At 46.4% G+C, this 24281-nt stretch overlaps 1 protein-coding gene across 2 annotated transcripts; it reads right to left on the bottom strand.

Annotated features, from left to right (window-relative positions):
• Positions 1076-24249, bottom strand: CSNK2A1 (casein kinase 2 alpha 1). 2 transcript variants are annotated; one of them, XM_021416415.1, is made up of 13 exons: positions 24093-24249; positions 10659-10869; positions 9503-9614; positions 8590-8691; positions 8125-8175; positions 7447-7506; positions 6878-6961; positions 6375-6485; positions 5815-5916; positions 5135-5235; positions 4324-4472; positions 2898-2984; positions 1076-2406 (listed from the first exon to the last, which is right to left on the bottom strand). In XM_021416415.1, exons 2-13 carry the CDS (start codon positions 10757-10759, stop codon positions 2291-2293), a joined length of 1176 nt encoding a protein of 391 aa, XP_021272090.1. In that variant the 5' UTR covers positions 10760-10869; positions 24093-24249; the 3' UTR covers positions 1076-2290. The 2 variants fall into 2 exon arrangements, with proteins under 2 accessions (XP_021272090.1, XP_021272091.1); XM_021416416.1 differs by having other exon boundaries at positions 24114-24230.

Raw genomic sequence — 24281 nt, 5'->3', positions numbered from 1 at the left:
CGGGGTAGCACGTGGGCCGCTCCTGGCCCGGCCCCGATCCTGTACGGCTTCGGTTACGGCAAAACGGTATGAAAATGAGACGGAGCTCCGCAGCACAACGCCCTCCCGGTCCTGCCGGGCAGATCGCACATGCTGAGCCATACGGCAGCAAGGGGCCGTGCTCACCCGGCTTAAAATAAAGCTCCGTAGGCTCCTGCTCCCCAACCGCCCTCACTCCGGGTAAGGAAAGGACTGGGCTCAGGGTCCCCTGCGGCTCACACTGCGGTGCGGACAGCCACACGTTGTATTGGTTCGTACTCAGTGCTTCCAGTTACAGCACATCAAGGAAACGGGCAACGTGGTCCAACTTTCACATCGGTCAACGATAGGAAAGGCTAACTAAGTACAACGGATTGTTACCGGATGAAGGCACGAGGACAAAGTGAGCGTGGTGCGTACCAGCAGCTCACCCCGTGCAAGTGACCCCAGCAGGACAAGGCCGTGTCGTTCCCGGGCCCTGCTCCTCATGGGTCAGCTGAGCACAGCCCCTCTGCTCCTCCCGCCTTGCACAATTAACTGAAGGAAATGGAAGCACGCGTTCAGAAGTCTCCAAAAAAGAAGAAATGAGTGATGGAGCTGAAAGGCAAGCCTTCACCATTTGTTGAAGGAACTGTAACACTCCATGCCCAGAACAAGCAGCTGCTGCAACGGCTTTAGGATGGGAGATTGCCCAGAGGTGCCCTTGTGCTCACAGCCCCTCCAGGAGAGCCCCTAGGACACCCCTAATGCTTTCAGTGGTTTGGTTCCCATGGACAACACCACCCAAAGAACTAAGAACTGATTCCACATCTCACATCCTCATGCATCAGGGCAAAGGCAGAAGGGGAGGGGGCTTTTTGATTTTATGGCAAAAGATCCTTCTCCCAGGAGACACTTGGGTGTGAGATATTCCTGTAAGGCTTCTCTGTGCTGCTTGCTACAACAAATGACACCAGGTAGATGTGAGGAGGGACGCAGCCACCCCCTGCACACGGGGCTGCTGTGTGTGTGTGACACCACCCCGTGAGCCCTCTACACAGGGAACTTAAATCTAACCTCGATAAATAAAACCAAATGTTTATTTACACCAAAGAATTCCAACACTGGATCTTTCACATATGAAGGACAAAGTATATATACACAGCAAGGGGTAGCAGGGCTGTAACAGGGGTGCTTTTTTCTTTGTTGTCAATGATAATATTTGTCCACAATTACTGATCTACCATTTCAGTTTAAGTTAAGTCTGCTCGCTCCTTCCTCTCAGTGCATATTTACAAGACTGTGAGGTAACTGGTATTCTCACCACATGGCACATGAGGGAGGGGATGGTGGGTGAAGATGTGGTATCTGACTTGGCGCAGTCTGATTTTTCCAGCTTTAAGTTGCCACCAGCTTGAAACCTATATCAACAATTTAAAAACAATATACCCAATAACAAACTAATTCCAGAGATCCAAGCCAAGAGATGGCAGGAACCCTCCCCTTCCAGGAGGAAGGTGCTCATCGGAGTACAGCTTACTCTAAAGCAGCACCTTTATCAGGAGGTGGCAAGGACTTCAATTGGATCGGTCACTTTATGTTTTAAGACTAAAATTACATGCAAGGGGGTGAGTTGGCATTCTGGCTGGCTCCTAAGGAGACACGATTCAATCAAAATAGGGCTTTAGACATTATCTGCACTTACTTAGGTTTATACCACCTCTCCATACTGGAATTGTCTCCTCAGTGTACTGAGTCAAATGCAGGCTATGGGATTAAAGTGAGTGAGTGGTACTTTAAGAATCCCCCTCCCCTGCCTCATGAAGACTTGGTTTGGTAGTCTCTGGAGAACAGCACGATCCCCCAAGGTGTACGCTCGTGGAGGAGTAATGGTGGGAACATGAAGAGAAGAGATTTCCAGCAGGATGCAATAGCTTGGAAATGCTGTTGATTCATCTTTGCTCTTAAATGAAGAGTATTTTTTTTTTTTAGGGGGGGGGGACTGGGGGAGGGGGGGAAACTGTCCAAGAAATATTCCATCTGTAGGTATTTTCAGGGAATCCCCTGAGTTACGAAAAGTTCAAGTAAAAAAAGAAAAATCAGCCTATAATAATTTTGTATATAATGACTGAACTACTATAAATCCACAAGCAACAGTTCAGACACGGTGCCTCCAAAGCGTTCATCCCCTCCCTTCCCCTGCCAGGCACGAGCTGCGTCCTGAGGAGAGGCGGAGGGGGAAAACCTCTTCCCCACCTGACTCAGCTCAGGCAGCAGGAGACAGAACCCATCACTACTGCTGAGCGCCTGCAGCAGCTGGAACGGGCATCCCCAGGGTGGTGGTGGCAGAAATGACGGGTGAGCCTGCTAGAGGTCCAAGGGGTGAAGGTGTTGGCACTGAAGAAATCCCTGAAACAGAGACAGGTAAGCAAGAATTAGAGTGGAACAGGTGCACTGATATCCAGGACAGCTCTGCTGCTCCTTAAAGGAGGAGTCATCTTTGCAGGTCAGCTTGGTGCCACTTTGTTCCATTTTCAGGACTACCAAAATAAGCTGAGAGTAAAGATCTTTTACTGCTCTCTGCAGCCTCTGAGAAAAAGCTCAGATGTATATATGTTTAAGTGTCACCAAAGGGCAGATGCAGCAGTCACTGTCCTTCCAACTACCACCAGACACTCCACCTGCAAAGCACTTTATAAAAAACAAGACCAGAAAAGCAGGTCAGGCTGCACTGAGGCCTCTTTTCCCTCTCTCCCACCCACGTCTTTTTAGCCCTCATTGCCTTTGTCATCAGTTCCAGGAGATGCCCTCACGTCCCACCTGCAGAACTCACCCTCCCGGATGCTCACAGAAACACTTTAAAACATCATGCACCAGGAAGAGTCAATGGCAGAACTGACCTGACATCATACTCGCACTGCTGACAGGAGTGCTGCCACCCGGCATGTTGGACGAGCCCATCCGAGCCTGGTCTTTCACAATGGGATCTAGGAAGAGCACACTACCCTTAGGAGCTGTGTTGCCAGACAGCAGCTGAAGCACACTGCCTGCCTCTGACCTCAGTGCACAGCCAGTGCTGGCAAGCTGCCTGCGTCAGAAATAATATCAACCATCATCTACTGGAAGACAGAAGTTTCCACCAACTCCACTGGAAAGGACCCAAGAAGGTACAAAGGTAACGTAACTAAAAAATCCAGAAGTTAGAAGTTAAAGACAAGTTGCCCAAATTATGTGCTCTGGAGTTCAGCAGGACTGCTTAGTAGTAAAAGCTGAAATTATGGTAGAGTTATCTCCTTTCTAAGTCAAACACTTTCATAAAACTAAACCCAGAAAATGGGTGCAGGGAGCAGAAACATTATCACAAGTTATAACAAATCGTTTCTCCAACCATATTCCGCAGCTGTGAGCTCTAACAAGGTCCAAGTGATACTTGTTGCCTTCCATAAGGTGTGTCCAGTTTGCTCCCTATTTTCAGCTGCAGGTAAAAAGCACTACCAGCTGGACTGAGACATTCCCCCTTCCTGTCTCCCAGGCTTACTGCAGCAGATGAAGGAACTTCAACTTTTGCCTTTCCTCATGATGAGTTCGGTACAACCTTTATGTGCACCTAGACAAATTAATTTTGCTGTTTCTCCAATTCTCTCTTTCATGGCTTTCAGCTTTGCTAACGCTCATACTTGCAAAACATTTCAGCTGAACATTTGCCACAAGCATAATACTGTTGTTTGTTAGTTACAGGAGTCAGCTCAGCACCAAGCAAAATTAAGTAACTGAGCAAATATGAGTATTTGTGTTGTTATACAGCTGTTCTCAAAAATCTGAATATGTAGGTTTCTGGGAAAACTGCAAGCATTTCAACATTAATTTTTCACATTTTCTAGTGAAAGGTTCATTTCCACATGAAAAAACAAGACCTCAGTACATCACTGACTAAGGTACATATTTAGCAACAAAATGACTTAAAAGGGCCTGCTTCTCAACAAACCAGAGTTACCTGGTTTTATCAAACACAGGATATACCCAGACACCTGCTGAAATTAGCACAGGTTAAACACCAAAGACTCTTTAATGCAGTGCTGCTGATTCACTGCCCTGACACAGGCACACAACACTGCTTCCTCAGCTGCTGTAGATGGCAGTGGCCTACTTATCCACCTCAGAGACAAGCAGTCTCAGCTCCAGCACAACTATTTGCAAAGAACAGGCTTCTTACGTTGCAATTCTTAGCTCTATCCGTACAACCTACTCAAATGGAGATTTCCCAGAGGAAAGAAGGCAGAGGAAGAACTGCGTGAACAGCAGACGGTTGTAAGATCTGCTACTTACAGAAGTAGGGGTGTTCCATGGCTTCTCTTGCTGTGAGTCGTGACTGGTGATCATATCGCAACAGCTTGTCTAAGAAATCCAGAGCTTCAGGACTCACCAGATGTTGGTTCTCACTATGAACAAAGCGCTCCCATCGTTTACGGGAGTGTCTGCAGAAAACGAGACACCCAAGTCAGGCTAGGCAGAGGACACAGGTGCCAGACTTGTTTTTCTTTTTAAAGACAGGCCTGCAACAGATGCCCATCTCAGAGGCAGGTCGCTGCTTGTTGTGGCAGCAAGGGGACTGAACCATACTGCAGCACGGCACAGCAGTACACCGTGCCACCACGCGGCGGCACAGCCGCCACGGCTCACGACAGCACAAGGTTAGAATGAAGGTCTAGGCCTGAAGCCCCAGGTTCTGCTCTTCTGTTACACTCCAAACATTGTTTTCTTGTAGTTTTGCCGCATGTCACACATGACCTCATAACTATGAGGAAAATAATACGTGAACGCCGTCAGTAGCAATTGATAATCCTGAGAACCATGGGTACTCTTTTTTTCTACAATACCGGAAGGAGCATTGGCCCTTCACACTTTATGCTCTGGCAGCTCAATTATTAACCTAGATGACATTTAAAACTCTTTCCTCAAACGCATCTGCAGATAAAGGGACGTGGGAAGTACTGGCAAAGGGGATCCAAAGCACAAAGTAACAGGTCTCAAGAATTCTGGCTCGGAGTTCTCTCTAAACCAAAAGTTCTTGTTTACTTCAAGCTCTGACTCTACCAAGAGCTCATGAACTTTTGAACTACTCCACAACTTGGCTCACCTGCCCAAGATGTCATTGAAACGTGGATCCAGTTCAATGTTGTATTTGTCAATGTAGTCATACAGATCTTCTGTTCCCAGCACCTTGGCTATCCTCACCAGCTAGGAACAAACAGAAAAATAAGTCACTGCTGTGAGGGAACAGTAATGTCAGAGTCAGCATAAAGACAGTGCACCATATTCCTTGTGAGCTTGAACGTAGTATCAGCCAGCAGGCATGGGGTCATCTCACAGCTCTGACTGCCCCATGTATAATTGTAGGCACCAGAAATGTGTCCCCACTCAGTCAGGGCTTTGTTACCCAAAGCAGCCTGGAGGCAGCTGCATACCCTAACATAGCTAACACTTAGGAGATGGATAGGGCAGAGGCTCTCCACATAATATAACCTCAGGAATAGTGGTTCTATATCCCAGAACACACCAGCCTTAATATAAGTAAGGTTATAACTCTTACCAGATACATACCAAGGAGCTCATAAGTACAAAGTACTACAAAGTTATTTCTATTTACTGTATTAGATAGCCTTGCATGGTTAAAAAAAAAAAGGAACATGGCTTCATACTGAGCATAGAAGCCATTGAAGAAATGTTTAAATTCTTCTTTGGATTCCTCGATATAAGTGTAAGTAGAAAATCTTCATTGTGAGAAGAGAACAGAGATCATACATGACCAGCTCTCACCTGATCATAGTTGTCATGGCCATGGAAAAATGGCTCCTTTCGGAATATCATACTAGCCAACATGCAACCCAAGCTCCACATATCCAGACTGTAATCATACATCTGTACAAAACCAGAAGGACAATTCAATTTCTAATGAATTAAGCAGAGAAAGGACTCCCAAAACTACCAGGTCCCCCTCCCTCCAGAGATACAAACATGGCCATATTACCCCAGGAACAAATACATTAATGCATCTTCATCATGTATGAACCCTTCACACAGTATTAGCTACTCTCACAAGGACTTTGCTTCATTTCTGTTCCTCACTGCACAACCAGGCTCGATTAAAAAAAAAAAATCAACTTTTGTATTCCAGCATCCACGATGAAAGTTCAGCTCTTCTTCAAGTCCTCAGGTGACTCACTGGTTTAACTCAGTGGCTTTACAGCCATTGCTTTTTGCATGTATTTTAGAACAGACCATCTTCAGTGTCAGGTTGCTAAATACCTGAATTTCTGAACCTTGAAATGTCAAGGTTTTCTGTATACAAGTCAGTGATAAATCCTAGTAATTCTTACCTGATAATCTACAAGGAGTTCAGGTCCTTTGAAATATCTGGAAGCCACTCTGACATTGTACTCTTGGCCAGGGTGATAGAACTCAGCCAAACCCCAATCTATTAGTCTAAGCTAGAAATGGTAGAAAACAATGAAAAACATCAAGGGATGTGCCAGCTCTCCACCTACTGAATCATGTTACGAGGTTAGCTGAAAGCTTCATTTACAAGCTTGCTCTTTTCAGTTAATTTGAAATTGATCAGAGTATCTGTTCAGATATTCTCCGCACGCCAAGACCATCAACCACTCTAAATAAAATCTCTCCTTACCAACCCAACCAAAACACGTAACCCATAAAATCTTAAGTGGTTCACAAGATTTCATTTCAAGCTTCTCCACGTGATGGAAGCACAGTCCCCCTACTCCCCCCCAAAGATGTCTGCTAGTACCTCTACATGGCAATACCAAAAATGAATCCCTGTTTTTCTAAGAGAAAAGTAGGACCCTTCCCTGCCCCACAGTACCTTTCTGTGCTCATGATCAATCATGACGTTGTGAGGTTTGACATCTCTGTGCATGATTCCCATGCTATGGCAGTAATCTAGAGCCTGTAAGTGACAAAGAAACAGATGCCAGAGCTGCAAGAACCTTTCAAGTTCAGTCATATTCACAAGTATTTCTGCATACACCGAGGTTAACTAGGCAGTATGACTTCACTGTTCAATGATGCATTCAGAACTAGACTCACAGACCACTGCAATGACCTCTAGAGCCCCCTCTCAAAGGGAATTCCCAGCAAAAGAACTGTCTGGTTTCACCTCCCATGCTTACTCCTAAAAACTGGAATTCTGGAGTTCACAGTGTATCCAGATGAGGGCTCTGCTATCCTCAATAAGGGACTAAAATTTCTTGTGGAAACAAGGCTAAACAATTGGTACTGTACTGATTTGACGTCTATTTTTCTAACCAATTCTTTCATAGGCCTTCTCTTCCCTTTCCCCCATTAGTGACAAGAAATTTAATAAATTTCTAAAGGATTAGCTGAGTACAAATCTGAGAAACAAATCAATGAAATAACAAAACCCCAACTTACCTTCAAAATCTCATACATGTAGAATCGAATATCATAATCTGTTAATGTCTGGTATAATTGCTGTGGGAAACAAATACATCCCATCAGTGGTCAACACCAAAGAAAAATATCACAACCATGCCAATCCAGAATAACCCAATTCTGCCCTCAGCTAATGTGATGCTCCAAACCCATTTGAATGAACACTGAACACTTCCCAAGTTACTCTGATTCCACAGATATTCAGCCTGTTCCTATCCCCTTACAAATCACACACATAGCTTACTTCCAGCTGTGCTCAGGAGGTATACACTGCTCTGGTTCCTGTTACTAACTCCCTCAGCACTAGCCCACCAACTGCACGATTTATTATGCCTGCAGGCTGGGTCTCAAACAGATTGAAAGTGCTCCCAGCCCAGGTAAAGCTGTCACAGGCATTGATGGTCCACAAGGTAACAGATGAATTTGCTCCGAAGGTTAGAATACCACAGGAATCTGGATCTTCACCTTCTAACTTCTGTGGCAAAATGGTACTAAGGAACTAAATACAAACTTCTATTCAAGTGCATTCATCTTAGACAGTTGTTATTTTGGAAAGAAATGATTAAATAACCTGCCTTCCCTCTATGTATTAGTTTTGTCCCAGAATATTACAAGTGGCTTCTGAACAGAAAACACAGGTCAGAACTCATACTATACCTTAAAGTCTGTGTTGTTTACATGTTCAAAAACCAAAGCAGGGGTCCGAGACTGAAACAGAGAAAAAAGTGTTCAGTCTCATTGAGAAAAACTGTTTTCATTTAAGATAATACATTAAACTCCTCCAACTCCTCAAATTCCTAAAAACCCCTCTGCCTCAGGCATAGCTGCAATTTCCCCTCGGACAGAATAGAGCCAAAGCCTGCAGCCCACTGCAGCTCTGTCTGTAGAACCAATTAACACCGCTCAGTTCACTGCTACTTCCTTACAGAGTGAGGGGCAGAAGTGACCTGTGGGGGGAAAGGCCTCTAAAAGAAGTTGATCGGATTAAGAGCTGATCTCATTAAGGGATTCAAAAGTGGGATTTAAGAGCAGGGGAAAACAAAAATGTCAGATCAGAGCTGAAGTGAAACACAAACTTTACCCATAAAGCCAAGGTACCCTTTATGTTCTGTCCGTACTCACCACAGGATCTTTTACTATATCTGCAAGAGTGATTATATTGGGACCGCCTCGCAAGTTTTCTAAGATCTTGATTTCACGCTTGATTTTCTTCTTTTTAACAGGCTGAAAAATAAAACACCAAAGTGTAAGACAAAGCGCCCCATAAAGTGAGGCAGATTGACACAACAGATGACAAAAGTACCTGACTGCAAGTTAGCAAAATACATCAGCACCTTTGCAAGTTAAGTTCCAACAGCTACGCTTTCTAGTTACCTATGAATCATTCCAGCAAGAAATCGTATCTCTGAACACGTTCTGATAGTCAAAAATCTGTTAACTGACATGTGCTAAATGTGTAGCTATGAGAAGTCCATCAACTACCCAAAGGCCACGCTAAACAAACGTATTTCACCAGTCAAGACTGTGGAACAACCAGTTTCCAGGAGACCTCAACTCAGCCTGGAAGAATATTACATCTGCAATGGAACATGCAAAGCAGAAATTAAAAATTTAAGGTTAGCAGCCTCTGAATTTTATCACTGGCTTTAAAGGACAACAATCCAGCTAGCTTATAGGCTTCATTCCACATGAAAGCATGCCAGGGTTCTGGTAGTTAAAGGAGGTGAGAATTCTTTAGTCAGCTGTTGAAAACTTTGCTAGCTCCAAGTAAAAACGTGTTCAGAAACACGGTGCACATCAGGACTTCTTTAAGAGAAAGGTTAATTCCTTACAGACAGAGATTTAACTTAATAACCAAGCACGTGGTTTCTTATTACGAAGTTGCAATGATTGCCTATTTCACTGAATGAGGCTCCGAAGCCAGACTTTAAGGATTTCAGTTTTAGAACACAAGACATTTTAGACCAAATGCTGCATTTTCTGGCCTCCCGATCACCTCAGGACAGGTTTCGTGTTTCCCCAAACCCCTGCTCACCTTGAGAATTTTAACAACTACTTTTTCATTATTTGTAATGTTGATGGCTTCAAATACTTCACTGTATTTGCCTCGGCCTAATTTTCGAACTAGCTGGTAGTCATCTTGATTTCTGTGGAGATAAATAGGTAAAGAATTCCAAATAGCTCAGACATTTCCATCAGAATTTACAAGGTGCTCCTTAACACTAAATCACTGCCTCCCCTTCCAGACAAGGAGGATTAACAAGCATCTTCAGTCTACTGAAGGCCATGATTAAAAACTGAGAGAACGGGGAGTTTCTCTTTGTCCAAGCCCAATTCAATCCAGAAGTTGTTTCTTCTGCAATAGTAATGTGAGCCCATCTGCACTTCAGCAAACTCAAGCTATCCCTTCCAGAGGTCTATATAGATTTGTGAGCTGCATTTTTCCTAACATAACACTAGGAAAACATCAATAAAGCTATCAAGACCAAAAACTTTAGTGCTAGCCCATTTAATAACAGACCAGCCACAAGAAATCACTTCTGCTCAGTACAGCACGCATTTCAAAAAGCAGGAACTGCAGCAAAGCTGAGGACAGGGCTGCCTGGGCCCTGTCTACGAAAGCAGGAGCACAGAGTCATGAAGCTGGCATCACTGCCATCTGATTCTTGGACAGTTTAGTTATGAGTTCGATTTAGAGACCTCCTTCCTTCAAAAAGGAGCATAGATGTCTTTTGTAGTCCCTTGCAGAGAGAAAAGCAACAGGTCACAAGGAGACATGTAGCTACTTCAGTTTGCTGAGTCTCTTCGCTCCTCCAAATCAGAAACATCTTTTCAGCCCCACTCCCAGTGCCATTTAGCTTGTTTCAGATAAAACATTTTCTTCTTTCTGAAAGGACAAGTTGACAAGTTTCCTGACTACCTATCAAAACCTATTCAAACCAAACTCTTCATGGAGACACTAAAACGCTCTTGCGCTGCCAGGGATTTAAAATTCTGACAAGAGATGATTTCAGATACACAACAGGCTATTCAGTATTTCTGCAATTCCAAAGAAAAGCTGCAATCCTAACTTGCCACATACACTAGACATCTGCCAAAGAGCATGAGAAAGCCTAATGCAGCACAGGTGCCAGAGCTCCCCCTGCACCACTGCCAGACCCTACGTGGATCCTGCCCAGCCCCAGACTTACCCCCACTCAACCACATGTGACTCGTAGTCCCAGTACTCGCGGGGTCTGTGTGTGTTCACATCCGTGTAAACCCTGGCCCTGCTCGGCACGGGTCCCGACATATCAGACAGGTTGGCGGGTGGAAGTGATGAGATGTCTGAAACCAGAGGCTACCCGATCTCCAAAGTTGGACAGAGGAGAAAGGCCTCAGACAGGCCTCTGGTTCTTCCAACTGCAGAGAGAAAATAAACCAAAGGTTAAAATCTCAAGATACTATAAAAATATTTAAGTTAATCATTAAAAGCTGTTGAGAAGAAGAAGCTGGAGCCCAGCCACAGACCTGGGATCATTTGTCAGGGCCTGAAAACCATTTGTCTGCTCTTCCTCACACAGGATAGGCCACTTGGACCCAACAGCAGAACTAACACCCTGTACACAACTTGCAACTTTTAGTACCAAGTGTCTAACTTATGGTTGAAAAGGTAACATTCTACAAGGGAAGAAACACAGCGTGCCCTATATCAGCACATGGGCTCCTCCCTTCAGCTCTGCAGCAAAGGCAATGGCCACCTACCACAACCCTTCCCCACCCTGGGCGAGCTCGTGTCAGTGCAGAACCAGAACCCTTCATTCCCCGTGGTCTGCACACCCTGCACCTCTTGCAGTGCACTAACAAGCCGTGATGCCAACAGCAGACAGACTTACAAGGTCACCTGTGCAACCGAAATTAAGCACGTCCCGAAGTTTCAATTTCTAGAAAGACAATTTTCATTTAAAGCAGAATTTCAGGACCGAGTTGCAAGTCTTAAAAGCATCTCATCAGACGAGTTTTATCACCTCCACTTATTCCTCTTTGAGATGGGATTACAGTAAACCTCCTGTTAAATTTCACCATTATTGTGACTGGTTGAAGTAACTGAGAAGGAAGTTGCTGTTCATCGAACACATGCTCTAATTTCTGAATATTTAAGACAACAGTAACTTACTGTAAGAACCACATTAATCAAGCAGAACAGCTCTGGTTTCCAGCCTGCCATGAGACCCAGCCACTATTGATTTCTCGCTCAATGACCAAATGTACAGGGAAGTTTACCCCTGCAGAGGAATCATGGTTGACAAGTGTGCCTCTGAGCAAAAATGAGCTCCTTGGCGCAGAGGCAAAACCTGTTCACAGAGCACACTGCTTTCTCAGGCCTGGTCAAAGGATGCAGGAAACACCAGCGGGACCTAAATCAGCAGGACTGCCATCACATCACCTCCCAGCCCAAACTCAGGGCGTGCTTCCAATACTGTCAATACAAACACGCTGCATGGGGTGCAATGTCCTGAAGGGAGGGATGAAAAGCAGCACCTACAGGTGATCCTACCAGGTTTACCCAAGAGCATTAGAATGCACAAATATTACGGCGGCATAAAAACTTCAAGTCAATAATCATGGTTTATTAACAGATTGTTGAGACTCTGGACAAGCCTCCTGGCATTTATAAATCCAGGCTACCTACGAGCAGCACACCAGTAAAGGCAATGCAGCATGCTACAAACCTCATATAGAATGGTTTTTTCTTTTCAGTAGGCCAGAAGCAGGCAGAGGAAAGCTCCCCATTCTGCCAAGTGTCAAGCGCTATGACTTTATACCAGATGTATTGTCCCGCCTGAATAAAAGCAGTGCCTTGCACCCCTCAAATGTTTCACCACCAGTGAAAGCTGACGTACTATTGAACATTTAAATACAAGAATGTCTTTGTCAGCTTTCAAAATAACTTACGAGGAAGGAAGCTGTATCAGAGTCTGACAGAGCACTGTTTGGTGCGCAGCGTAAGGCAGAGACTGCATGGCTGTGGTCTCAGAACAGCCCTCCGTGGGCAAGGCTATAACCTAAATGAATGGGAATTATTTGCTATGTGATCTTATCCCTTCATGTCACTACTGCATGGCAGGAGGAAGCAATAGCACCATTAATCAGAAATTACTAAGACCTAGAAATCTGCTCACAGCCGTTAGTTTAGCCTGTCAGGATGTATCACATACGCAGAAAATTCTAGAAGTCAAATCCTGCTCTGCTGACAGCGTCCTGCCCATGGCTTTGATGTCTGCAGCAGGGAGCCCGGGGGGCACGAGTCCTCCTCCTGCGCTATTTCCTCCAGCTCCAACAGCAGCCAGCCCACATGTGGATGCAGGAATGTCTGCAACATCTCCTCCTGGCATGGACTAACCAAGCCTTCTCTAGTAGTGTTATCCGTGGTAACACGGGCTATTTTTTGACCTGGTGACACACAAATGCTGTCGCAGGCAGCTCCAGGTAGGCATGGAAGCAGCCATCCAGCCCCCAGGCTGAGAAGGGACATGGCATTGTTCTGAAGGCCGCAACAGAGGAGTGATTGACTTCTGGTAGCAAGGGATGGGGCACATCGAAGTAACAGGATGAAGTATTACTAAAAATACATATATATTCCTGGGCAAAATGTTTATTCCTCTAACAAAATACACATTTCAATAGATGAGACAGCAATCATCTAAGACCTCAAACCATTTATGTGGCATGACTCAGACGCTCAGAAAGTCGATGTGTATTCCAAAACTGCATTAGCAGAACACGCAAGTTCACTAGAACGCTCTCAGCGCTGCGCAGTTAATTTAATCTCAAAGTTTCATCATCGTGTTTTTATTTCTCCTATCTCCTCGTGCTTCCAGCAGGCCTTCTGCTTGCTTTTTTGCCTCACTGTATGGGAATTAACGACCTACACATAGAATCAGAGAGTACCTGGAGTTGGAAGGGTCCCACAAGGACCATCAAGTGCAACTTGCAAGTACAGGCAACCTAGTGCATGACGGATGACGGAGCAATTCTAATTTTTAAGCACAATCAGTATCAACAAAGAACACGATTGTTCCACATCACCCAGCAAGATCACTGCTTCAGCAGGCAAAAAAAAATAATGAAGAAATCAATCTCATTATCTAAAGATAGATCAATTTTCAGAGCAGATATTTTCTTGTCGTGTAGCTGTAGCCTAGCACAAGCTCTGTTGTAACAGACTGCTCAGAGAAGGTTTTTTCAGGAAATCAACTGTAGCTTCTAAGAATGGCACACACAGTGCCTAATTATGAAGGCAGGCATTACCATCTACTGCTCTTTAAGTGGAAAGGAGATAATCTGTAAAGATAATTTGGTTTTAAAGCAAACACAATTACTTACATATACAAACTTACCTCGCCTGAAAGCTTCTCGCTCCCTCTACTCTAAGTGCTAAGGAACATGCATGTATTTTGTATTCACTATCCCTGCAGAGGGATAATCTTGCAGTGAACCCAAATTCTCTGACAGAGGGGACAAAGAAGGATAAATAACTGTCATGCAGTTTCAAGGTATAAAGTATATAGTACAAGTAGCAATTACACCTAAATGAGATGAGCGTCCTGAGCTTATTCAACCAGCTAAACTGTATTACTGCAGTCAGAATCCAAACAGAACATGCCATTTGTTAATTCTTGCATAAATGACAGCATCATAGAATAATTTATTATTTGGACCACCAAAAGTAACCTCGGTTGTAGGTAAGGTTGCTGTGACTAGCGTTGTCTTGATCACCACAAAGAACGGCAACCACCCTCACAATGGGAAAGAAGTAACCTCTGTATCTCATCAGAGTTTCTCATCATCTGGAGGCACACCAGTACTGGGCTGCAAAGTTCAGCCACCAGGTCGCACCTCCACCATTACTTGTGCCCCCCAATTCAGGCACTCCTTTCAGAAGCGGCAAAGAACCTGCAACAAAAGCAGACCAAACAGACCAAATCCTCCATCCACAGAACCGAACCCACAGCGACATGGCAGTAAGACAGCAGTTCCTATGCTAGAGTGCAGTGACAGGAATGTAGCACCTCCTGTACCTAGGCAGAAGCTTTGCTGTCATCAGTCCTCTGCTGGCAGACAGGAACCTGGTGCTTAAGTGCCACCAGCTGGCTGACTGCGAGCTGGAGCTAACCTTACTGCCTCCATGTGATGCTGAAACGTTTGGGGCGATAGGGCAAGCAAAGCAAAAGCATTCAAGGACTCATGAAAACAAAACGCATCGCTGGAAAATAAAAAAAAAACAACTGTTATTTCTCGGGTAAAGCTGAAGTGCGTAGCTAAGAAACAGAACCACAAGTCTGTAGGCAATAGAGCAGGTCAGCAAGGAACACAAAGCCTTCAGTCACCCGCCTGGCACTCGCTGCCCAGTGCTCTGCCTTGGCAGTGCAAGGACACAGAGCAGCTATTCTGCTCCAGTTGTGCCGCCCCAGCCCCTGGGGCAGAAGTTGTAGGAGGGTGTTGGCATGGCGGTGAACCCAAGCGGGTCTAGCAGTTCCAGCAGTTGGTTTTTGCACATAGGCCTGCTCCTAAACATGGTACACCAGTATTAGTAAGCCAGCAATCTGCTCACTCAGCACCACAGGGCCCTGCTTATCCTGCATACAGAAGAGTGGTGAGAACAGGGTCAAACTCCGCGCAGTGCGTGCTGCTGCTAAGTACTCCATGGGAGGGCCTGAGAGTCAAAGTCAAGGGATTGGCACAGCAGTGCTGCCACCATATAGGAACGTCACTGCCGGGTCTGCTAATTAAAAGAGACCTGCTCTTCAGAGTTTGAATTCCTCTAACCCATTGAATTCCTCTATGCCCATTGCCCGAGCCCATGAAAATGCCCTGGTGAGCTACCTTTTGTGCCTGAAGTTCAGCAAAACAGTAAAGAGAGTCCCAAAGTTTACTTTGAATTTGATTTTTAAAGCTTTTTAATTCTCTAATTTAAATCACTGTTAGAAAACTCCCCCTTTTTAAGAAGGGAAATTCAGCATCTTGGCAGTGTTACTCTAATCCCTATGGCAACCCCTGTCCCCACGGAAGACTTCATTTCTCATGAAGCATCCTTACCTACATCACCAATGTGCAACCAGGAGAGGGATTTCCTTTGCTTTCCACCCTCCCAGCTGTATCACTCTGAGCAAGTGGCACCAAAACATAGGTAAGAAATTATGCAAATCAGCAGAAACACACCTACCTAGCCTCTAGTAAAATTCATCTTTTTTCCTTTTTTTTTTTTTTTTAAGTCAGAAATAACCAAGGGATTGGATTTGTTTTTCCTCCTCTTAAAGGCAACGCTTTTAACATGGAGTGCCTCTCCAGTACACAGCCAGAACCTGAAACCTAAAAATCTGCAGCAGTATGACGCAGCGCACGTACAGGCTCCTAGTGAGCTGGAAGCCAAGAGCTTCCCAGAAGACTGTTGTCCTGGGGAACTCCAAGTACTACCCAAGCAATGACCTTTGTGGAGAAGGCTTGGAGTATAAATAAGGCACCCACAAACATAAGCATCACTTGACACTGTCCTGCCTGCGGGCTACTGCTCACAGCACAGCTCGCTCTCGTTGTCCCAGCAAGCAGGACACTGCTGGCTCGGTGTCACCCAGGCAGATGAGAGAGAACTCGGTCCCCTCTGTTCAATATCACAAAGTCAGTGCAGGTGACTCACTTGAACTTACGCGGAGTCAGCAGAGAACATTCTACCAAAGGGCTAAGAGAAGCCCTGAGCTGCCCCACGCCAAACCCAAAGAGCCAAGAAAATATTTCTATCACTTTGCCAAGTCCAGACAGACCGCGCCAGACAACCTCCTCCTGCCCCCAGGCAGAAAGCTGGACGCACAGATTGGTCATACAGGTCTGCACACTTCCCTCTCACTTCTACTTTCCCCACGTAAGCTTATTATAAGCTGCAAGTGCGACTAACTAAAGCTGTCAGTGGGTTAAGACAGACAACAGCCAGTTCATCCTGGGGAAAAAAAGCCCTCAACCAGTCGAGATAGGCAGTATTACTGTGAGCAGCCTGGAATCAGAGGTTACACCACTCCTTTAACCCTGCTTACCAGAGAGACATTACCTTTCAGAGAAAATGGCTCAAGCCCAACTTCTGAAATCCTAAGTATAGAATGTGCTTTGTTAGTGGGAGGAAGCATTCCAATGATTAGATAAAATTGGTTATTTCCTTCACATAGCCCATCTACTCCTTGCCTGTAACGTCTTCCAGTGAGGAGTACTTGCTTCCGTAGTGTTTGGAGAACATCTAGTACTGGGTAGATGCTGCTGAAATTAAAAGACCAAGATAAGCTGAAACACTGTAGTACAACCTACTGACAGCCAACATTACTCAAATCCCAGCTTAACTTTAAAGGAAGAAACAACAGTAACCAACTTTATAAAAAACATATGCTCTATCTCACAACAGAAATCTGATTTCTGTATTTTCACAATACTGGAACCGCAGCAATACAAGAATGGAACAGATGACCTCCAGAAGTCCCTTGCAGCCTATATTTCTCTGTGATTTTATAGCCGAAATAGAAATGAGCCTGGATAAACAGAACTGACATTTTACATCCTTTCCTGAAACCCATTTACCTACTAAAGGGACAATATCAACCGGGAAGCAGATTTTTAACATCTAATTGAGTCGAAAGAAAGCTTCGGTTTGAAACCAAAAACTTTTCTCTTGGTATTTTTCTGGAACAGCGCAGCCTGCTCTAACGACATGTTTCCAACAAAATTACTCTCCAGATTTCTTTTAAATAGCTGCTTGTGTCCGGCCCTGGAGAAATAATAAATCTAATGCATAAGGACCTCAAACATTATCTTAAAAAAGAAACAGGAATAGTTGTGATTTAATTCGAGGTAGGACATGACCAGTCATTAGGGAAAAAAAGATGACAGGCTAAGAAACATCTTGGAGCAATTCTGTACTAACAATGTCCTAAAACTGAGACTGGCTCTTCCTTTACCCGTGTTACTAATTCCTCCCCTGAATTCCTTGCAGCTTCTGCCAATGAAGAAGTAATCCCTCATAATGTGGGCCTCAATCAAATGGAAGTCACAGGACCGATCATTGGAACAGTTTTACTGCAACTCCACAGCCCGGGGCACACCTCAGCTCTCCTGCTTTTTACAAATGGTGCCAGCAGCATCCCATGTCTGACAGGCCCCAGGGTGCTCCGGCAGCATCAGCAGCTCCGTCACAGTTAGCTTTCATTGTTGTTCAGAGCCATAGCAACAGCATTTTAGAAGTGCTTACACAGATCGTCTACAGGTTTCCAGAATCTCAGCCTAGTTGGACAAGTGTCCTTTGCAAAACTCCTGTGTTGGCAACTGCACTTATACCTGGGCCAAAGGAGCTGGGATTTTCTCCAGCAGCAGGAGGCTGCCAGTGACTGGAACGTTCCTCACTGCATCTCCTAAGGGATTCCATACAGAACAGCCAGTCAACTTTGAAAGTTCTTCTCTTCCCACCCACCCCATCAAATCACGGACCCCCCTTCATATCTGAAGAGCCGAGCTAGTTCACAGCACAAAGAGCAAAGGGAAAGCTTTTCCCAACACAAAACCACCATTTGGAATGAGCCGCAGCAGCCAGCAACGCGGGCGAGATTCCCGGGCCCTCACAGTGGAGCGCGAAGGGCGGCAGCTCCTCCTGCTGCGGCTCCCTGCCCCCTCAAACAGGGCGGGTATTGTTACTGCCATCACTTCACATTCATGACACAATCAAATAAAAATGGCTACAAGCCTAACTCGGAACAGACAGCAAAAAAAAACAGCTCCAAGTGTAGCCACAAACAGCCAAACCCGTGCACACAGCAAACCAAAACGTGTTGACAATCCTCTGCTGCTGGCATCTCTTGGCACTTGGGTGGGTTGAAGAGGAGGAGTTCTGCCTCACCGTCAGGGACAGCCGGGGCTGTGTGCTACCTGGGGCAGGTGACAGGCTGCAACACAGAATATAGGGTTTATTTTGTTTTTATTCAGAGCATTTCAAAGCAAGATTGCTTGCAAGGACTTCAACACAGAGTAAAGTGATTCTTTCTCTTCTAGGCGCATTCCTATAAAATGAAGCTCTTACTGCTGGAGCTTTGGACAATATTTTCCAAGAAGTCAATGACCAAAATTACCACTTCTGAGGTCTTAGCAAAACCCGGGATTTTTCCTGAAAGCACAGAAAGGGGAATGTTTCAGCATCACCACTGGCTCTTCCCAGCTGACATCAGGTCAACTGGCAGCATCCTCCGGAAAGTTCTTCCTTTGCAATTACCACTAAGTGACACAGTTGTTTTCCACATTAATTAGTATGCAGAGTACTGACAGCGCCATGGCTCAGCTGATTTGACTCCCGCAGTTCATGTGCGGCGTGATTTAGCTAGAATTCTGACAACCAAACAGAACCTGCTGCCTGTAAAAGTGACTTGTTTTTCCATCAACCTGATCAGGTGATTCCTAGAGGCAGGAAAAGTTACCAAAGCCAGAGGGTAAACCCGTTTGTATGGCACGTAACTATGTCTTCAGGAAATCCCTGTGATCAGCTGCTCCCATCAAGCAGGCAGTGCACCACCACGGGCCATCTCTGCAGTTCAGCTGGCATCCAAAGGGCTGGGGAAGGGACACTCAAGGCAGCTCCCTGTCTGAAATAGTTCCAGCATCGTTCTCTAGAAATTTGATGTTGTTAGCATGAGACATACCTAGCTACAATCACTCAGAAAATCAAAGGGAAAAAAAAAAAAACACTTCTTAAACTCCAGAAGTCACTTTCTATCATGTACTGGCTACTCTAACGCAGCACAGCACATGCTCACTTTATGCAGCTACAGCCAGACACAGCTGCTCTCCCAGACATGGCAGGTGATGTCAAAACACCAACTGAGAGGCACGCCATTCAGATTTTGTATTTTGCACCAGTGCTTCGGAGACTAACCAGTGCCTCGTGGACACAGCATTCATCACTCTGTGTAACCCAGCAGGGATATGAGTGCTGAACCTACCTTTGCCACGCTAAGCCAAGCCACACTGCTGGCAGTCCATGCAGGGACGAGCCTGTCCATCTCCCAGCATTGCTCTTCTTCCCTTGCAACAGCCCGCTAAGGCCACTGGGCAGCATTAAGTCATGGCTTAGGAAGAGGAAAAATTGTTGTGCCTTGTTAGATGTACGTTCTGGAATGCCAGAACTTGTAGCTTTTAATTTGTAACTCAGCTGATGCTAATGTGGACGCTATACAACTTTGTCAGCAAGCAAGGAGACCTCCCTCTCCTTCTGGAATATCATCAGCGCTGTGGAATCTGCAGAAGGTAAAGCTGAAATTTAACAGCACACCGGTAACAGCCAGAGAAATCCCCGACAAAACTTGTAAGAAAAGGAGCACCGCAGAAGCACTCGCTTTTCTATACCAGAAATTAATTTGTTGTGCGCATCCATGCTGATCCATTTTCAGAACACTAAAAATAAAGACATAGTGATGGCTCCCGCATGCAGGGACGTGCTCGCTGTGGAAGCGCCTCCTCCAAGGCGAGGAGCCCGCGGGAGCGGTACCGTACATCACCCTGGACATGCAGGATGACTTCTGGAGGTACTTCACATTGTGGCCAGACCTCTCCCACCCAGAGTAAGCGAGTTCTGGCATGCAATTCTGCGCTAACACCACGGAGCACGCCGGACTCTCCCGACACTTTGCTTCATGTACAGACTGCTTCACCCCACGGGTGCTCCTCAAGGTGGAAAGGCAGAGCTCTGCTTCTCCACAAAACCAACAGAGCAGTTTTGTTTTTCTAGGAGTGCTGCAATACCTGAAGTCACAACTACCCAAGTGGAGCTTGCCGCCAAAGCCCACAATGATTTCCCATTTCCATCAAATGCACATTATTGGTGAAAAAATTGCTAAAATATAATCCAGCCATTAGATTAAGTAGCCGGGCGGCCTGCTTCAGAAAGCAAATTGTAGTATTTCTTAAAATTCTGGAAATCAATCACAGTGAGGTCACAGTCTACTCTCAAACAGAAAGAAGTTCTGTGGAAAATTGAAATTATTGAAATCAGAACTTTCCAAATACGAGTCTGGGCTAGAGCTGTCCTGGGTTCACAAAGAGCTCCAAGGTCTCCCCTCTGCTCTTCAGTCTCCCAGCCATCAGCAAGAAGTGCACAGTGAAATGATCTGTGTGAATTAAGCTGCCCAGAACAGCCAGGCCAAAGGAGCAGGTACGACTCGTGTCAGGCTCGCTTCACTGCTCCTCCACTGCTGAGGCCTGACCAACAGGAGATACCCTTGAACTGCTGAACCTACAAGAACATCAACAATCCCATTCCTGATTTATCTCTCCTACTGACAGACAGGTTGGGCACCTCAATGTCAAGTTTAGATGGGGTCCAAGAAACGCTGTAAAACACTCTGCTTTCATCACCAGAACTAACACCAGCTTACACAGCTGCAGTCTCCTTTTCAAAGTGGGTTTTCTAGATCCAAAGGAGAACATCTTTTCTCCAATCAGGTTCCATAAATTCCAGGAAAGTCAGCTCTTGGAAGCCCCTAGAAGGAGATATCCAAGCTCGGGTGAATTATCCAAGAGTCATCTTCCAATCAAAAGCAGGTGACAGCTGCAGTGAAACTAAGTCCCCTCTGATCTCAAAACCTGGGGGGTTTATTCTCTTAAGACCCTCAGAGGACAAGAAAATCCAAGATGGCACCAACCTCACCTCAGCAGTTCACACACCAGATAACTCAATGTATGCAATTCAAAACTGACAAGCCATGGAGGTGACAGGTCTGGTAACCCAGAAATAAAACCCTGCCCCTTCAGAAATGTGACATGAAATTTATCACAGCAGCACAGCGTCACCCATTTGCTCTCCTGTCTTCTGTGCCGTTATTCCTTAGAGGACATGAGGAAAGATAGAAAGAGAAAATTAGTTCTGTAAGGAGAAAATGAAGAAAAAAATCAAGTGGAAATGGTAAGGAGATTGACATTTCATGCAACTGGGAGAAGTTACCTCCCTGTTCCTTTCATCATTCTAGAAACACAGTTTCTGTCTCCACAAATCCACAAGTCTATTGCCATCTTTTGGTGTCTGACCTCCCAGTGTTCCTACCAGGAATCTGTTTCAGGCATTGAAAAATGCCTGAAAACTCTTCTACTAAAGTGATTTTGTCGCACCTTTGGGAAACTACTTTTTCCAGATTCTTCCCCAGTAATCTCCACTCACTGGCTTGCATTATTGCTCTCACTTTGCATCACCTTTTCTCAAGCAAATGAGTACCATTAACTGACACTTCAAAAGACTTAACTCCACTAAGTTTCACAAAATATTCCTTGATCCAGTTTCCCCCAAATTTGCTAGAACCTACTGCCAGTTTTACTGTCCCTCTTCTGAAGAACCGTATTTCCAACAGAATCCATTTCTCCTCAAACCATGAATCCATGTGCCCTGCCACAACCAGAACCTGCTCTGAATCAGCCACATGTAAGTATGTGCTTTCTTCTCCAGCATCACTCATCACACTCTTCCACACTCCCCAGCCATGGCTTAACCCCAGCACAGTACGTTACCTGCCTATCCAGTAATATCTCCTACATCTTCCTGGTCTCGGTAATAGCAAAGGAAAGAGCAATGTTGCCTCCTTTACTCCAGGGTGCAGACCCCAATCCCATTTCAACTCCTCACAGGCAGCACCCAACAAAGCAGGCTGCAGGACACTGAACTCTGCTGCTGCCCACACTGAGACCAGAAGACAGTGACAAACACATCAACGACAGAAATAACACCACCAAGTAACAGAGAAAGGGCAAAACAAAGGAAATCTCTCCAGTGCCAGGATGTATGGATCACTGCCTACCACTGGAGATCCAGTGTCTCCAGAGCAACATGAAGGCCAGTATCTGTACGATAAACCCTCCTCTGCCAGGAGGCACCCAAACTGTGGGACTTCCAGCCAGCTATTCCACCTTTTTTTTCCTCTCCAAGTACAGACACAGTTTGTGTCTCCACGAAGGACATCTCACTGCTGATGTGCTTTACCCAGGCACAGCATTGTGCTATAAGAACCAGCCCATTACCCTAGTTCTAGAGCTAATTAAGGAGCTGATCAAGCACCCTCTGCTCCACACTTTCCTCAGATCCTGTGTACTGTCCTCTGAAATATAGCCTCCCCTCTCTGAGCAGCTTTGCCCTTTTCTCCATCGTACCAACATGAACATACAAGATGAGCAATTTCACTGTTCCTACATATGCTACAGCCAAAGCCATGCCATTAGACTCACCTCCAACACCTAAGCTGACTGGCAACACAACATGAACACCAGCTCTCTTCAAGACCAAATATTCTGAACAACTACTACAGTTTTAATAAGAGAGCCTTCTGAGCACAAACTGCAACACTACCTGAAGGAAGCATCACTGCTGTCCCCATGCACCCAGAGAAGCCCTCAAAGCCTCCACAAAGACATGGCACCAGCCATCTGCAGCAAATGCCAACTTCCAAAGACCACACAACCAACTTCCCAAGTAATTTACAAAGCCTGCTGTTGGCCAGGCTTGCAAGAGTCAGGTAAGCACATGTGAAGCATGCAAAGAGACAAAGAGCAGCTCCACAAGCCCCCAGCCTTGCAGCAGACTCAGACAGCACACAACTATGCCAGCACAGCCTCCTCTGGTGCAAGATACCAGCACAATGCAAATGCCTGCCCTGCAACACAGACTCAGGTCCCATAAACACAGTCTGCAAAAGGGATACACATACCCTTACGAGCCTCAGCATACATCAACCACTGCTGCCAGCAGAAAACATATCAGTGACTAAGTGTTTATAATCCAAACTTTATTGGTTGTACCCAAAGCCCTTAGTAAGAAAGAATAATCTAACAAATAACATGCATAGGGTTTCATAATCTTATCTGCCCTTTCGTTTACAAAGCATATTTTACCAACAGCCACGCAGCCCGTTGCCCCAAGGTGCACTGAACTAAATTACAGCAAGGGCGAAACTGACCACTGCTGCTCCAGGAGGAGGGGAGGCCCTGCGAACCGCCTGCCTTGCGGCCAGGGCGGCCCAGAGCCGAGCTCCAGCACCGGGGCGGGGGGGTAGATGGAGGCCCCTCCTTAACCCTGGCGTTCCCCCGCTAACTTTAGTCGGAGAAAAGAGAGACGGAGCATTTCAGGTAACGACCACCTAAACCGCCGAAAAGACGGGGGGATGGGAGGGACGGTCTCCCACAGAGCCCTGCCCACTCCGCGCGGTAGGCGGCGGGAGGGGGGGGAGGGGGAAGCAAGGACCACGGGCCGGCCACAACCGGGCAGCCCCATACCGCCCTGGGCCCCGCTTTCCCCGGAGGCGCAGAACCTCCCCGGGCAACAGGGGCCGGCCCTGCCCTGCCCCTCCCGCCGCGCCAGGCCCTACCCGCTCCCCCACCGCTCTCGCTCCCCTCAGCGGCGCCCAGCCGGGCCCCCGCCACGGCCCAGCTCTCTTCAGGGGCGACCCCAACCCCTCGGCCCACACTGTGCCCGGAGCGGGGCGGGGAGCGCGAAAAGCCACAGCGGCGCCTATCCCCCGCCGTCCCATCCTCTCTGCCCGTCGCAGAGCCCCGGGAGAAGCGCCGGAGCCGCCGGGGCCCGCCGGTACCTGCCGCGGCCGCCCGCTCACCGCCCGCCCGCCGGCCGCACACAGACAATATGGCGGAGGCACAAGGCTCGGCCGCCAGCCGCAGGGACCAGAGCGAGGCGCGCCGGAAGCGGAAACCCCACCACCCGCTGGCGCGCGACGTGCCGCGGGAAGGAGGGGAGGCGGGGAGGTGTTGCACATGCGCGAAGG

The sequence above is a fragment of the Numida meleagris genome, chromosome 19 (genome assembly GCF_002078875.1).
Source record: "Numida meleagris isolate 19003 breed g44 Domestic line chromosome 19, NumMel1.0, whole genome shotgun sequence".
Lineage (NCBI taxonomy): Eukaryota > Metazoa > Chordata > Aves > Galliformes > Numididae > Numida > Numida meleagris.
The sequence above is the reverse complement of the archived record's forward strand: the minus strand, read 5'-3'. Positions and strand labels throughout refer to the sequence as shown.